General features: G+C 41.9%; 2 protein-coding genes across 4 annotated transcripts; one reads left to right on the top strand and one right to left on the bottom strand.

The window, feature by feature from the left end:
• Positions 1-5,709: 5,709 nt before the first annotated feature.
• RB195_016720 (uncharacterized protein) lies at positions 5,710-6,018 on the bottom strand (the record flags this gene model as incomplete). 2 transcript variants are annotated; one of them, XM_064183384.1, is made up of 1 exon in its annotated part: positions 5,710-6,018. In XM_064183384.1, the coding sequence occupies one exon, from the start codon at positions 6,016-6,018 to the stop codon at positions 5,710-5,712; it is 309 nt and encodes a 102-aa protein (XP_064039265.1). The 2 variants fall into 2 exon arrangements, with proteins under 2 accessions (XP_064039265.1, XP_064039266.1); XM_064183385.1 differs by having other exon boundaries at positions 5,710-5,943.
• RB195_016719 (uncharacterized protein) lies at positions 5,716-10,632 on the top strand (the record flags this gene model as incomplete). 2 transcript variants are annotated; one of them, XM_064183383.1, is made up of 11 exons in its annotated part: positions 5,716-5,776; positions 6,881-7,021; positions 7,080-7,172; positions 7,759-7,979; positions 8,069-8,157; positions 8,212-8,333; positions 9,499-9,617; positions 9,674-9,808; positions 9,867-9,988; positions 10,389-10,507; positions 10,595-10,632. In XM_064183383.1, 11 exons carry the CDS (start codon positions 5,716-5,718, stop codon positions 10,630-10,632), a joined length of 1,260 nt encoding a protein of 419 aa, XP_064039263.1. The 2 variants fall into 2 exon arrangements, with proteins under 2 accessions (XP_064039263.1, XP_064039264.1); XM_064183382.1 differs by lacking the exon at positions 5,716-5,776 and adding an exon at positions 6,542-6,661 and having other exon boundaries at positions 6,892-7,021; positions 9,897-9,988.
• Between the last annotated feature and the right edge of the window lie 5,536 nt (positions 10,633-16,168).

The following is a 16,168-nucleotide window of genomic DNA, read 5'->3' as shown; positions in this document are numbered from 1 at the left end:
GATTGCAAACACACTCACATTCCCCTCTTGATCTAGATAAAGGCGTAAAACTCCCTCATGTGACTCACCTCGCCAAACGATGCAGCTCATTACGGGTAAGGACAATTCACATCGGAATGGGTACGGGTGGGGCAGCCTCCGCTGTTAATTCGAGATGTATTAGTTGAATTCCATATGTGAACAGCGGCGAAGCACACGCGTTCTATCGCGTGATAAGGTGCATCGTTGAGGAGACGAGATCTATTAAGGCTGTCTCACACGCTTTCCTCTGAATTACCAAGGAGAGTACAGAGTGGTCACATCAGTACTCGTGAACAATACTCTCACCACCATTCCGTGTCAGGAAGACAATCACCGTCCTGGAACCGATAAATCTCTAAATTAGATGCTACACCCACAAGGAACAAAATAGAAATTTCTCAACAGTAGGCAGATAAGTGCAGTTTACATCTACAGTTTTACAAATCCACACCCGTGGGAAACAGAATCAGAAACGGAATGCACAGCTTAACGCTGATAACTCGTAAGTATCGGTTTACTGTTGAAGTGTTAATCATTCTGTATGTGCAATAGTGTAGACAGTTCACCAGTTCCTCACGGATGTAGAATTTAATCCAGAGGTGGACTGGTTTTGTCGTCGTTAACATCTGCAGCAATTCAACTAGTACATTTCAAATAAGGAGCAGAAGCTGCCCTATTAACACAATCGTTGTGGATTGTCCCCGTTTTATTAACCGTAATAAGCTGCATCGTTGGGGAGATGGGTCACATGAGGCTTCCTTACACCTTTTTCTAGATTAGGAGGGGAATTTGAGCTGAATTTGAACACTCCGACCCTCATCTATTTGTGTAGAGTGACAACCTCGTCAATTTCGTGATACACTGCCTCTAGGGCTGCCTGCAGTGTTCACAGCTCTGCGTCGGCGCGGTTCGACAGCTCTCGCTGTGTGGCGGGAACTGCCGCTGGTATGGAGCTATCGATGGATCGGGACGAGGAACGGTCCTACTTTAGTGTTTGTAAGTTACTATGGTTACTACTTGCAACTCTATTAGATGCTTAAAAATTGATGTTCACTTACCTATCATGTATGCCGATGTGTTAAGCGGATTTGGAGATGCACGAAGCACGATACCGTCTCGTCCCGTCAGTTCTCGATCAAGCTTCGCAGCGAGTGTTTTTTCGTCGGCCCGGGAAGCGATGATGTTTCACTAAAACGAGCAGATTAGTTTCAGGCTAAATATAGCTCACGTTTAGCTAATGGTTAACAAGTTCAACGATGATTAGTTGGTTTCCGTTTTTTTGTACTTTTTTCTATATCAGCGAGTTAGAAGTTTTCGAGCTCTTCACCGCTATGTGATTTGCTAAAAGTCGACTGGTCTCACCGCATTTAGAACCTTTGAAGCATACTGTTGTTGAACAACGGTATGCTGGGTGTGCGACTGTGCGTTGTTGCGTGCTATCTGTATTCACCTATTCCTCTGAATCGAGGTGCATTTGTTGTTTCTTCAACGTTTTTCTGCGAAATCCCTCCAGATCTTCGGAACACAAATGTGCTAACCAGACGAAGCAAATTTCTAACACCACGGTATGTGTATCTGAGTGGTGTTGCATTTTTCTTCTAGTGTCTCGCTTTCCTTTATGAACATTGGAGTGGGCTGAGTTAAGGTGAGGAGAAAGAAGGGAAGAAACTCGGAGAAAGTAAACGCAGCAAACGTCAGCTCCACTCCGCGCAGAAAAGACAAGATCCTCCACTCTGCTCGGATACGGATCCCAACCATATATCGACTTTGCTACTTTTTTGCGTTTTAATGAGCTCTCAATTGCAAAACTTCATTCTTCTTCAAGAAGATTATTTTTACTTGAAATACAAAAAGGATACTCTGGGAATTAGTTTGAGAATTCTTTTTCAATCTCTTTTCGGATTATCTCACGACTGCCATTATATATAATAAGAGAATAAGATCTACAAATAGTTTCTTGAATGTTTCCCTTATTGAGTGCACGTTTGGTCTGAGATTATTTTATAGGTCCACATCTATGTTTGCTTCCATTAACACGGCCTTCTCGAATGGTTACCTCTACACGAAAGGTGTTAACTGAAGTTTAGTGGAAAGCTGTAAAATGTTATTCCTCTTGAGAACTAACATTTTAGAGCTTTAGATTTCACAGGGCCCAATACGACAATCCGCTGAAGAATGGCAGACCGCCGGTAATAAGTAAGTGGTTTTTTTACTGTTACTGCAAAAAGTGGTTTCGATCATTCGTCGGGCATCGAAGAAAAAAATAATGAAGAAATGAAATGGACAGCTTGGGTGAAGATTAAGAACAAATCCGGAATGGTCTGCGTAAAATCTCATTCGTCCTCTCGAATCGAATCCTTTTGGTTAAGATATGGTTGAAAGGGCGAAAGTCCTGCCCGAAATCGCTGTCAACGAGGAATTAGAATTGGACTGGTCCAACTCCAACAAGCTCGCTCGTTGCAGGGAACAACTGACCGTTTGTTTCACGCAATCTCTACAATTGTTTACTAGTGCTGACTCTATATGTCTACTCTATCTATTTGTCAATAACCTTGACATCTGAGTTCCGAAATACCCCGGCATCTCCAACCCTACCAGGAGCACCTATATCAAAGGCTACGTTGTTGTAATCGCAGTCGCATATCGCTAGCAGCAGAGTGAGTGAGTTGAATTTCCTGTAGTTAAAGTAGTTGCTTCTACTTTGAATTTGTTTTTAAAAACAGTATGACCAATGATTATTCTTATTTTCCGTGATGATGTCAGTTCATGATTTCATCTTGATAGCGATATGTTTGCCATCCATAGATCCCAAAGCCCTAGGATAATCGTAACTTGTCTGTGTTTTTGTGGCGATACTCTCAAATTTTGAACTATCGAGAGTCAGAGAAGCTCGTTCAAACAGAACTAAATTTTTAAATTGAATTTTCACTACACACCCTTTCCTAATTGAAGAATACATTCAAATATCGCCTCAGTAACTCTATCAGCTATACTAGAAATGTTTCTTTCAACACACTACAACTCTGTTGACAGCTACTGGTACGAAGAGCCGTGGCCAATGAATCTGAAAGACAAACCTTCAGCCTGAACAAAAACCGAATGAAGGGGATATTCACAGGATACTTCAGATACGGTGTCCTGTGAGTTTTGGAATGAGCTGGTAGGGGCGCCAGGGATTCGTACAACTCTTATAACTCTGCTGGGTGCGGACGGGTCTACTTCAGAAATGACGTAAGGGAGCAAGAGGACTGGTACCCGTCAAACGTGCAGAAGAGAGTTTGTAGGAATGGCTCGTGCTCAGGCCTAACATATGATCGCAATTCCGCGTCCTACTTCAGTGCAGCCAATAGCATCAAATTGGAGGTCTGAAGCTGTTACGTCAAAACCATTACTCCGTCCATTTTGCGCATGGAGCTGAACAACGATGAGCTATACTGACGTCAACTGATGAAGGCCGTTCTGGGCCGTCGACCCCGCCCGTATCGACGGACGATAGGGCAGCGGATGTGCGGTTGCGGTTGGCATTTCAGGGTGTCGTTACAAAAATTCTGCCTACAAAACACACCGATCGTTTGACCATCTGATTGGCGCTGGACGACCAAATCACGCCAACTCCGTAGCCATCACGCCAACCGCTGTAGCGATTAAATGACCATTGTAGCGACCCTTTCGGTCTACCGTTTGCCCGAGATTAGCACGGCTAGACATGGGCCTGCGATAAACAAATGGAAGTAACAGGTTTTTCACTTCCAGTCACTTCAAACTCCTACTGAATGACAATAACAACACTTTATTCGACCGGCCGAACATTATTTTAGCTCTAGTATACTCAATTTCCTTCAATTATGAACAGCATCTCTTCCCCTCTCGATATGTATCCTTGTGTTTCTCTTCGTCCATCTCTTCGTCATTTTCGTCCCCCAATCACTTTTCGTTTTCCCACTGAAAGCATCAATGGCTGTTGACTCGTTCTTCTGCCGCTTTCTTCAGTGGAGGCGGAACCTATCGTCCTCCCTTCAGTGAACGTTCAATAACTACCAAAGCACAGAGCAAATCAAATCGAATCGCAAATCGAAGCCGGATGTAGCGCAGTCGGTGAGAAGTTCCGCTGTCGGCACGTTTGACCGGAGGTTCGAATCCGATTTAGTGCTCACCAAGCCTTTCATCTGTGCGGGGTCAATAAATTGGTACAAGTATTATCTGGGAGGATAGTCATTGTATAGGATACAAGTCATTGTATAGGCCAGTTACACGTTCGTGAACCTCAACCGATTCTGAATTGAAGTGAACGTGGTGGCGCATCCCAAGCGGTTTGATTAACGCCGGACACCATATCCTTCATCCTTTTTCAACAGTGTTCTTTCGCTCGATCGCTACGAGATCTAAGATATTCTGAACATTTGTGCACACACGTGCAAACCAGGTGAATCCAATCGTTTTTTTTTCTGGAATATCCCTTTTTTGTACATGTGCAAACACCAATTTGTGCAAAGGCTTTCAGATCTATTCTTTATGCCCATTTACAATTAGTGCTGCAGCAATAATGATGTGAGATTTCCGCTTTTAAATCCTCTAGTACAAAGCGATATCTGGATTGATGGTTGTTACTCCTTTGGATGACGCGATGCACGACGATGCTCGAGCGATGCTAGGCTGTACCACCCAAGTGGTGCCCCATTATTGCGTTGAAGAATAATTCGTAGTTTTTTTTCAAACTTGAAACTGCACGTGTTACTGAGAGATATTAGCGGAATCTTCTATATCGTTCGGTAGAGAATTTTCCTCTCTACGAAATACTGTTCTGATTTTTTGGATTTTTCTGATTAAGAAGGATTGCGGAAGTGAAATATCCCGACTTTTGTCTCAAAGAAAGGAAAGGAAAGTTCAAGGAAAACATCGAATAGTCTAAAAACTCTCAAAGCCTCAATGAATTGTGTTAACAGCAAACAATACTCTGATTCAAACCTTCACAACACTAAAATTACTAGGAAAAAACTCAGAACTTAACATTACCTCATCTACATATACTTCGACAAAGTAAACAAGTCAACTTTAAAACTTCGATCTTTCCAAAATTTTTCTAGGACTCTTCGAACCAAAAAGGTGTTATCAACGAACATTTGATGGTGATTACAAGAAGAATGAGAGGTGTACCATTAACATATGAAATAAATGCTTTTTCAACTCTAATTCTTTCCCAATACCGTACCGTTACTGTAAGCGGCCGTATGCAGCCGTGTACTGTAAAAGAAGCATTACTGCTATGGTTTTGTTTGATTCGGTATGGGTAGATAGATCCAATCGAAATCTACGGATTCTAACAACTGAAGCAATATGCTCTACACTTACTCGACTATACGTACATACGATAATACGCGTTAATATATCAAAAGATATTAAAATAGCGTGGGTTGTAAAAGTTTAGATGACGAAGGGTGTATAATCGGGTCAAAACGACATGACGCTCGATGCGTTTGCGTAAGCGGCTGCGTTTGAAGCGGCGCGGTGGAGCTCTAGTTGGAATCGAGGTTGGACCATCGAGATTCGCGCCGATGAGTGCTACTAGCAAATGTCCTCTCCCGATCCTAACCGCCACCATCCCCACGGGACCACTTCGATGACAGTCCAACTGCACCGAGCTTCATGCCATAGTGACCCAACTATATTTATCCTGACGATAGTTAGTAGTCATGGATGGCCGAATCGATGGCTTTCTTTATCGCGAGCACATCGCTTTCGAAGAACATTGCTTACGGTAGGTGCTCTAGTTGGATTGAGGCAACTTGGACCTCGTTGCACTTGCGTAGGCGGTTGAGCGAGTGGTTGGGACCGATGGGGGCCCTCGTCAACTCCACTCATCGTTATAATCCAACTGAAGTTAGCTAGTTGTGGTCGTACTTCGATCCCGACCGCTTTGTTCATCGCACCTATTCGAGCGCAAGAAAAGAACTGACAAATATCTACTTTTGTAGATAGACTGAGTGATGAAATTGGCATTGACTGAAAACTGGCCATGAAGCAAGTGATCACGGGGGTTCTGCGTAAGACAGTTTATGCAGCTGTGAACTTGTGAAACTACACTCATAAACATTTTCCCTATTTACAATATACTTAAAAGTTCTTTTTTAAAAGTTTTTTTTTAAAGATTACACGGAACCATGAACAGGAATTTGTTTCTTTGTGAAAGTGTGCTACGATGGTGAAACAAACGTGTGGAAGGTCTGGTTATCTTGGACAATATTAAAAAAAACACAACATGGCGCTGCACAAAGGTATTTCAGGAAAATAATTCTCTGACAGTGGGGATTGAGCTTCATTACGAGTGAAAATCGTCAAATCGTATCCGAAAAAAAATGAACGCTTCATAAATATCCCAATTATAAGTGAAACACGGCAGATTGGTCCTGTGCACAAATTCCCGGTGTGAAATTTTTGTTTTGCTCTGGATTTCTTTTTGCTCCTATTTTCTTTTCACAGATATAGTTGTTGACATATATTGCTACAGATCAAACTATTTAGAATGGAAATTTCAAAAAAGGTACTCCTCCTAAGCACAATCGCTTTCTCTATAATATGTGGAAAATATGTGGGAAGTGCAAGTGACCTGGGAATTTCAGCAGACATAAGTGATGAACTCGCAGTGAGTTGAATGAAACGCAAATCTTCCGTGTTGACAACTCAAAAACTATCCACAAATCACTTCAACAAAAAAAAAACAAGGATGATTGTTGAAGAGGTTGTGTTAGGGATATCATAATTTCTCGATAATGATGAAAAATCCCTGCACAAAGGAGAAGAAGTTCCTGGGAAATGAAAATAGTTCTGATTGGTTTCAAAAAATTTGTATATTTTTTTAAAGAGCTGTTTAAGGAGACTAGACATAAGGAACGTCCTTCAAGAAGAATCATCGCCGGTCGTCACAAACGCCAAGCGTTGAAAAAAGACGAAACTAAGATCTGGTCAAGTGGAATTATACGTTACTATTTCGACACTTTTGTAGGTGAGTAGAAGTTTGGAGATGATGTTTAATTGATTTTCTCACTATTTTGTTCTCATAGGTGGAAAAACGAAGAAGGGTTTTGAAAGAGCAGCTAACGCTTGGCAAAAGGACACATGCGTCAAATTCGAGAAAATCGAGAAAAACACGCACAGTAAGTTAATAAGGAGTGTACTGAAAGTCGATATATCCATTCTTTTTTTTAAGATATAAAATAATATTCGCTTACTTATGGTGTGGGTTTTATTTGTCTGAACTTTGTTGTAGATTTTATTTGGTTAATAGTCACTAATTAGAAATCAAACTTTCATATTCAGGTCTGTTTTCTATGAAAACCAATACTGATTGAACAAATGAACAAAATAAATAGATAATCATCGGGAATATTCAAAGCTGGAACGGAACCTCGAGAACAGAACATGAGAAGTTAGGGAGGACAAACATTGCAGTCTAGACATGGTTGTGAGCGCCTGACCAACACCAATTTTGGCCTGTGAGGTGCAGCGCCGCCGCAAACATTTTCTTAGGGATCTTCTGGAGAAAAAAAAGAGAAACAGCGGTTCACTTTGCCTAAATTGTAGCACACTTATAATGCTTCTATTGTTGCACACGTTCTGAGACCCAATAGAGTTTCTATGCGGTTTTATTATTGTTCTGCCCCTTCCCCGCATTTTAGTTAAAAAAAAAGCACTCAATTTGAATATCAAAAACGCATGTTTTTTTGAACTAATGTTATCCAGTAGAGGAAGATGTGCTGATTGTGACTATTGATGCGGAGGACAAAAAAGCATGCGTATCACACGTTGGAAAACTTGGAGGAATACAACCGCTGTACCTCGGTGACGGTTGCGAATCATTTGCACATGCTGCTCATGAGATCGGCCATGTTCTGGGACTGTTTCACACTCAAAACAGACATGATCGTAACAATCATATTACTGTTAATCACAACAACATAAAGGTATGTTTGTGTTGTGTATTTGTTGTATCAACGTTACGGGATGTTTGAAAAAAGTGGATTAAAAAAGACCTGAATAGACTCTGTTCCAGAAAGAGTATAAGGATCAATACGTACTGAAGAATGAAGGCGAGAACGACAACTACGGTCTGCCATACGACTATGGAAGTATTATGCATTAGTAAGTGAAGGGAAGTTGAAGCTGATGTCCTAGCTCGAATCGTCGCTATTACAGTGGTTCTCCCATCGTAAATCCAAAAATGATCCCAAAAAAGAAGAATTACGAGCAGACTATCGGTTCACCAATGATATCGTTCATTGATCTCCTAATGGTCAATAAGCTCTACGATTGTGACAGTATGTTTATTTTTCAATAGTCGAAATTCACGAGGAAGTTCTAGAAACAGGTAACGAAAGCATGGAAGTAATGATGTTGTTCAGAAATTTAATGTACGAGCACCTTTCACAGCATTAAAAGGATGAAGGGTAGGGTGACTGACGTTAATCAATCCGCTTCGGATGTGCCAATGCGGTCACTTCAGTTCAGAATCGTTTGAAGTTTACAGCCTACACATTGAAATGTAGGGCTATCAATGTACGAAGTCAATTTTTTTTGTCCTCTCAGACAAGTGTGGTATAAATTTGTGGACCTCTAAGTGATGAAAGGCTCAATTGGCTCTTAGGTGGTTTCGAACCATTCACCAACCAAGCAGTTTCAGCGGAACTTTTAAGCAATTACGCTTCAGCTGCTCATTCACAATGTCATAGTCAAAATAGATGAGAGAATCATAGAGAAAGTACCTTTAGTCCGAAATTCTACAATATAAAGACAAAAAAATGTAAATTTATAAAGGGGGTATGTATCAGAGTCGATAACAAGATCGACTGCGACTGCACTATCGACGACCCGAAACCGTCCTTCATCCCTCTGTGGACGATAAATTGGTACCAGACTTTCAGAGGAAGATAGGAGCAAATTTACGTACACTTATCCGTGGAAGATCATTGATCATCTTCCCACCCTTCGTGAACGTTTTTTTTCTAGAGACTAACCAACTCCTATTTTAAAAAAAACGTCTGCTAAAAAGTCTTTTTCAATTTTTCAACTCCGAGAGGTCACCGTGAGTTCAACGGATTTGAAGATTTGTAAGAGAAAAAGAACCCATAGTGAGTTGTGACCTACCGTTGGGAATCCCAACATTCGGTCATATTATATTTTTCTTTCAACAATATATTGTTTTTTGCTGGTGCCACAACACTACACTGAATTAAACTTGCATCTTTATAGTAGGAACCCTAGTCCTAGAGACGCTTTCATTGAAAACTATGGCTTGAAAGCTAGAAATTTCTTCCTCATAATTTCTGAAGCAGGAAGAATTTAATCAAATGCCAAAGATTTCTCAAGAATCACTTCCATTGTCCCTTTAACCTGATAACACAAATGGTTAACATAGTCTTAAAACATTCTCCCAAGAAGAGAGACAAGGTTTTCTTTCCCTCTAAAAAAGTCCTATTTGTTCAGAAAATTGCAAAGGTGAAGCAACAAAAGCAAACTGTACAAATAACGGATTCTCTCATCCACAAAACTGCAGCAAATGCATCTGTCCAGGAGGCTACGATGGTGATCTCTGTAATGAAAGGGTAGGTGCTTTGGGCAGCTATCCTTATAAAAGGGATTAAAATATGCAAATCTTTAGCCTCCTCTTGTAACTGGGAATTTTGGCGAATGCGGTGGAGATTTAAACGCTACAAGCAGTTGGAAAATAAAGTTTCTTATGTTCGCAAACACTAAGAGTGAGGGAGAATATTCTACTTGCACCTATTGGATAAGGGTTTGTGTAATGAGTTTCCATGAAGAGACTACAGTTGCTCTAAAACAAGTGACGTCAGGCTCCTATCGGCAAAAGAATCATTGTAAAGGTTGCTGCTGTTCACGGTGAACCAGTCCAAGGATGTGCTAAAGGAGGAATAGAAATCAAAACGAACGAGGATCAAAGAGTTACTGGCCACAGGTGCATCGATTTTCACTTTCTCCTTCTTTTTCGCTTTTTTTCTTGTTTGAAAAGCAGTGCGTGGTTGCTGATTTAACATTATTTGAGTTTCAAAACTGACAAATCTGTTAAGAAGTCCCCAAAGAGAATCAACTTGTTCAAGACTTTAACAATTTTACCTTAGCTGACCTCATAATGGACGTGTGCGCAAGTACGTTAAGCTCTAAATAAGCTGGCAGCTGCGAGGAATAGCAACAGATAAGCGAAAATTGTGCTCTTTCCTCACAAATAAATAAAAAAGAAGAACAAGATAGTTTCGTGAAACCATCATAGAGTTGGGAAACGAATATAATCCGTTGTATTTTACAAAGCGAGCTTATTCAGAACATGATTAGTTCTTTCCATCTAATAATTAATTAAGGTTCTGCTCGCTAGATGAAGAAGAGATCATACTTGAGTCAACACGCACCCTCGTCCCTGTAATTCTCTACTCTAATGTCTTGTTCCCAGTCGTCACTGCGACAATTGAATACCGATACGGTAACATTATTTCGATTCAATTAAGTTAAAATTTTCGTTGAATTTGTTCGATAGCATCTTGAATCAAATGAAAACTACAAAATTCAGAAGTGGACGAAAAGCTGGCAGCAGACGAAAAATCTTAAAATCTGGATGGCGTGTAATCTTCGGGAGAGTGAACACAGTGAGGTTTGTTATTTTTATCGTCGCTTCAGTATTTTTTTCTCAATCACCTTTAGAAGGAATTTTTTCAGTGGTGTATCGGTGATGCAAGTGACAATATGTAAATCCACGAAGTTTAGTGAGAAAATAAAGAGATTCCATTCAATTTATTGTGCGTTACATTATTAAAAGCAGGTAGAAGGTAAAACGTGACAGTTAAAACACAAACATTAGAACTATGTACGTTCAGAGTTTTAAAACAAAGCAATATGATGACAACTAAATTTATAAAACACTGCTAACTGACCAAGATCCAAATAAAGGATAAAGTTAAAAGTTTCTGGCGTTAATCAATCCGCTTGGGATGCGCCACCACGTTCACTTCAATTCAGAATCGTTTGAGGTTTACGAACGTGTAACTGGCCTATACAATGACTTGCGGTGGCTAGCAGATGTCTCAAGTCAGTGTTTTTATCCTCCCAGACAGGTCTGGTACCAATTCATCGACCCCGGAAGGATGAAAAGCTTGGTGAGCACTAAGGCGGATTCGAACCTCCGACCGATCGTGCAGGAAGCGGAACCTTTAACCGCTACACCACACCCGCCCTTAAGATCCAAATAATCTACTATATAATAACGGGCTTATTCTGTCACGTGTGTGTGTGTGTGTGTGTGTGTGTGTGTGTGTCAGTCACGAAATTCAAAATGAGGGGTGCGACGGGTCCACCGGCGTCGAGTTAATGCCTCGAAGCTAGGAAGCTATAAAATGAGGTGTGAAGGGGTCCACCGGCGTCGGATACCTATAGAAGGGGGTGCGACGGGTCCACCGGCGTCAGATACCTATAGAAGGGGGTGCGACGGGTCCCACGACGTCGGATACCTATAGAAGGGGGTGCGACGGGTCCACCGGCGTCAGATACCTATAGAAGGGGGTGCGACGGGTCCACCGGCGTCAGATACCTATAGAAGGGGGTGCGACGGGTCCCACGACGTCGGATACCTATAGAAGGGGGTGCGACGGGTCCATCGGCGCCAGATAGCCTAAATCCTGCGGTGTCGGATTGGTGCGCCGGCGCCAGATACCCAAAGAAGGGGTGCGACGGGTCCACCGGCGTCAGATACCTATGGAAGGGGGTGCGACGGGTCCACCGGCGTCAGATACCTATGGAAGGGGGTGCGACGGGTCCACCGGCGTCAGATACCTATAGAAGGGGTGCGACGGGTCCACCGGCGTCAGATACCTATAGAAGGGGTGCGACGGGTCCACCGGCGTCAGATACCTATAGAAGGGGGTGCGACGGGTCCACCGGCGTCAGATTGGTGCGCCGGCGCCAGATTGCTATAATATTGCGACGGATCCACCGGCGTCGGTGGACCCGGTCATTGGTGCGCAATAACTTAGTGTGAATGATGAAAAAGATAAATGGTTGGAGCCGTTTCATAGCTGTGACCACTGGGCGATTTGCTCTACACCTTTATGACTCCTCCGCGTGCCTATTTCCTTCTTCGCTCGCTTCAAGTTTGTAGCATGCCGTTCTCAGAAAGTGGAAACACGCATGCAAGCGGTTGCTTAAATAGTAGCAAGATGTTTATGCGATCTGACGTGGGACGTTATCATTATCAGTAGAATGATGTCTTTCACGTCATTTTATGTTAAAACTTCATTCTGTGATAACTATTGGGGGAAATCAAGAGGAATACCCATACTTTGAGTAATGCTTTCAAATAGTATCTGCATTAATCTCGCATCGAAGGAGTGTTTTGCAGCTGATGGTCGAATATTCACCAAATGTAAAATGGACGCGTTTAGAAGGAAAACTCCGTAATCTTTCGCCTTAATTTATAATATAAAGAAGAGAAGGAAAGCGTTGTTTAAAAAAACACAAATCTAATTTTACAAAAAACACAACTACTATTAACTTTCATTGATCAGTGAAGGGAAGCGAAGCTAAAACCACCAAAAGTCTGAAGTCCGGCTTTAGCCGGACGTTCAAGTAATTATAATAGACGTAAATTTGCGATATGAAATGTGTGTGAACCAGCTGGGCCGGAATAACCCAAGAATCAATAGATCCAAAAGTATTAGAAAAAGTTTCGCTGCAATACTACTTTTTCTCCACTTACCGTATGTGACCGTGTACTGTAGGAAACATTCGTGCTATAGTTTTGTTTGGCTCTGTGTGAATAGATTTCAATCGAAATCCAGAGATTCTAACATCAGAACTAATATGTGCTTCACCCAGTTCACAAATGCACTACACATCTTTAAGTATCGCCACAACTATGCGTAAATACGTTATTGGGCTTCAAAATACTAAAACATACTATTGTAGCTCATAGAAATATGGATGGCAAAACAGTCATTTATTTTGCTAGAAATATATGCACAGAAACAAACTGGACGCATTTATGTATCTGTTAATTGGGATATTTATAGAGGACAAGTGTTTTTCTCCAACAACATAATGCGACGATTTTCGCCGAGTAATGAGGCTTATATAAGAGACTCGACTCAATTTTTACTTTCACTTTTTTTGAAATACATCTGTGCCCAGCCAGATCAGCATATTTCGCATTCCCTATGCTAAGCAGACCCTCTCGATCATACACATCACCTGTTCACCGCAGTGATCTTAGCGCTTTCCCGAGCAAGGAATCATTCGAGAAAGAATTCTTTCGAATTAAGATCCCTGAATCCTTCCTTCACAACCTAATTTTCCACATCATCTTCACTGTTGTGAATTAAAGGCATCACCCCTTCCCATTCCGACGTGGTATGGATTTCCGAGGCCCAAAGACCTCACCGGGACGTAGATTGCAGAAAGGTGGGGTCTCGCTCATCTCTCCTTGCATCACTGCAAATAGACGGCTTCGAAATGCGCTCCTCTATTGCAACGCGCCACCATTTCGCCCCGCCCCACCTGCGATTCGTCCAATGAAATAAATTGCTCCTGGCGTCGGAATGGATTTTCGACGAATCGCAGGCGGAGGTCGGGCGCAAGGGTGGGGTGTTGCAATAGAGGACGTCGTAATGATACCCATTCCGAAAGATTCTGTTTACAGTGATGCAGGATGCAATCTACGCGCCCGTATAGTCTTTGGCCGTCGGAAATCCATAACACGTCAGAATCGTAGGGTGATGCTTTTATCTACAAAAATTAGTTCATTTCCGCATTAAATTAAGGTAGGACATTTGTAACCTCGCGCCTTTCGGAAGACCACTAGTAAGAAAACTGACTAAAAAGGCGTCTTACGACTTTGTTTAAAGGCAGCATAACACGAATTTTTGGTGGTGCGGGTTTCAGGTAGAGTATCCGTATACGGTATATCCGTAAAATATGGAGACCGGGGTGGTTCCGCTCATCTCTTCCTTAATCACTGCAAGCAACCGGACCCTGAATGCTGTTTTATACGACGCTATCTATTGCAACGCTCCACCCTTTGTGCCGCCTCCTCCTTGCGATTCATCGAGAATCAATTCGGACGGCCCCGTTAGGCAGTAAAGGGCGCCACGTGTGCAAGGGTGGCGCGCTGCAATAGAAAGTATCATACAAAACAGCATTCTGGATGCGGGGAGAGATGAGCGGGGAGAGATGAATTTATTGTGGGTTGCATTACTAAAAGCAGGTAGAAGGTAAAACGTGACAGTTAAAACACAAACATTAGAACTATGTACGTTCAGAGTTTTAAAACAAAGCAATATGATGACAACTAAATTTATAAAACACTGCTAACTGACCAAGATCCAAATAAAGGATAAAGTTAAAAGTTTCTGGTGTTAATCAATACGCTTGGGATGTGCCACCACGTTCACTTCAACTCAGAATCGGTTGAGGTTCACGAACGTAAAACTGGCCTATACAATGACTAGCGGTGGCTAGGCGATGTGTCAGCTCGGAGTTTTTACTCTCAGACAACCAGACACGTCTGGTACCAATTTATCGACCTTGGAGGGATGAAAGGTTTAGTGAGCACTAGGGCGGAATCGAACCTTCGATCGATCATGCAGGCAGCGGAACCTCTTGCCTCTTGGAAGGTGGTTGTTGAGAATTATTCTTGTCAATGATCACTGGACTTAGCAACTTTTTTCGGCTAAATGTATGTTTTGTAAAAATGAGAATAGTTTTTTAATTCAAAAAATCATTCCTACTCCTCAACAACAAATAGTTGCTGCTACGAAAAAAAGAACCTAGGAATTGGAGGAACACTTTAAGCTTTAAGTTAAGTTTTTTTTTTAGTTTCAAGTTTTAAGAGTTTTACGTAAGTTTTTTTTAAAGTAAAACTTTAAGTTTCAAAATTAACGAACCAGAATATAGTCGGATCGACACGACATGAAACACGGTGCATTTCCGTACGCGCTCGAAACGGCCCAATAGAAGCAGCAGAAGTTGGGACCGAGCAAATTGTAGCACTGGGTGGTGCCTGCAAAGGTCCCAGTAGGCTCCTAACCGCTACGCTCCAGTGTCTCGCTCCAGTCTCCGCTCCGCCTCGAGAGAAGCCCCGCACGCAATTCCGTACGTGTTCATGTCGTTTCGACCTTACTATAGCGCAAGGTAGATTCTGCTACACTACTGCTACACTACATGGTTTCATTTTGTTAATCCTGCGAATAATGCGATAAGGAATCGCCTCGTCGAGTCAAATAATGTGTCTGTTTTCCGGTATCATATGTCATTCGCGTTTTTGCTCTGATATTTACAAAATGCCCACGTTCTAACCCCCAAATTTCAGTGGAAAGATGAGAACAGGAAAAAAAGGGGAAAGGAACTGTCTGCTTTTGCTGCCCTAAAATTTCCAAAGACGTGTGATTCGCATACCCTTTTTTCCTTCTCATCAATAGTCACAATCTTTTCCTTCTAAGTTGCATTAAGTTGAAACGTTAGTTAAAGTCTAAATAGCATAAGCTCAAAAAAACCTTACTAAGATCTCCAAGCTTTAGATCTCAAGAAAAAAATGGAGTGACCAGTCAACTTTTGGTACATCCCCTATTAAGTTACCGTTACTGGAGTTTCTTTGGTTTCTTTGAACTTAACACATGTGTCCTTTTCATGTTTCATTTCAAGTGTTATTTGAACATTAGAACCAATCTTTTGCACTCATCTAATACACCATCGAAAAATATTCTACAATCTTATCTTTCCAGGTATTAGTTTTTTTTCAGTGCTTGACGTCTAAAGCGAAGTGCTTCGATTCCAGTAGAAGGGAGTTCATGATGTCTGCTCTCCTTAATGGGCAACGTTGACAGATATTCTTTGTAAATTTTAGGGCAGCAAAGCAGGCAGTTCCTGTTTTTTTTTTTGTTTTTTTTTCTTTGTTCTCATCTTTCCACTGACATGTGGTGGTCGGAACGTGGATATTTTGTAAATATCAGAGCGACGGGTCCCACGGCGTCTTATAGGTGCACTGACGCCAGATAGCTGCGAAATGTTGTGCGAAGGGTCCCACGGCGTTCATTTTGTAGCTATCTGACGCCTGTATCTGTATCCGTCGCACCCCATTTTATAGCTTTCTGCCGCCGGC

The sequence above is a fragment of the Necator americanus genome, chromosome II, assembly GCF_031761385.1.
Source record: "Necator americanus strain Aroian chromosome II, whole genome shotgun sequence".
Taxonomy (NCBI): Eukaryota; Metazoa; Nematoda; class Chromadorea; order Rhabditida; family Ancylostomatidae; genus Necator; species Necator americanus.
This window is presented reverse-complemented; position numbering and strand designations above follow the sequence as displayed.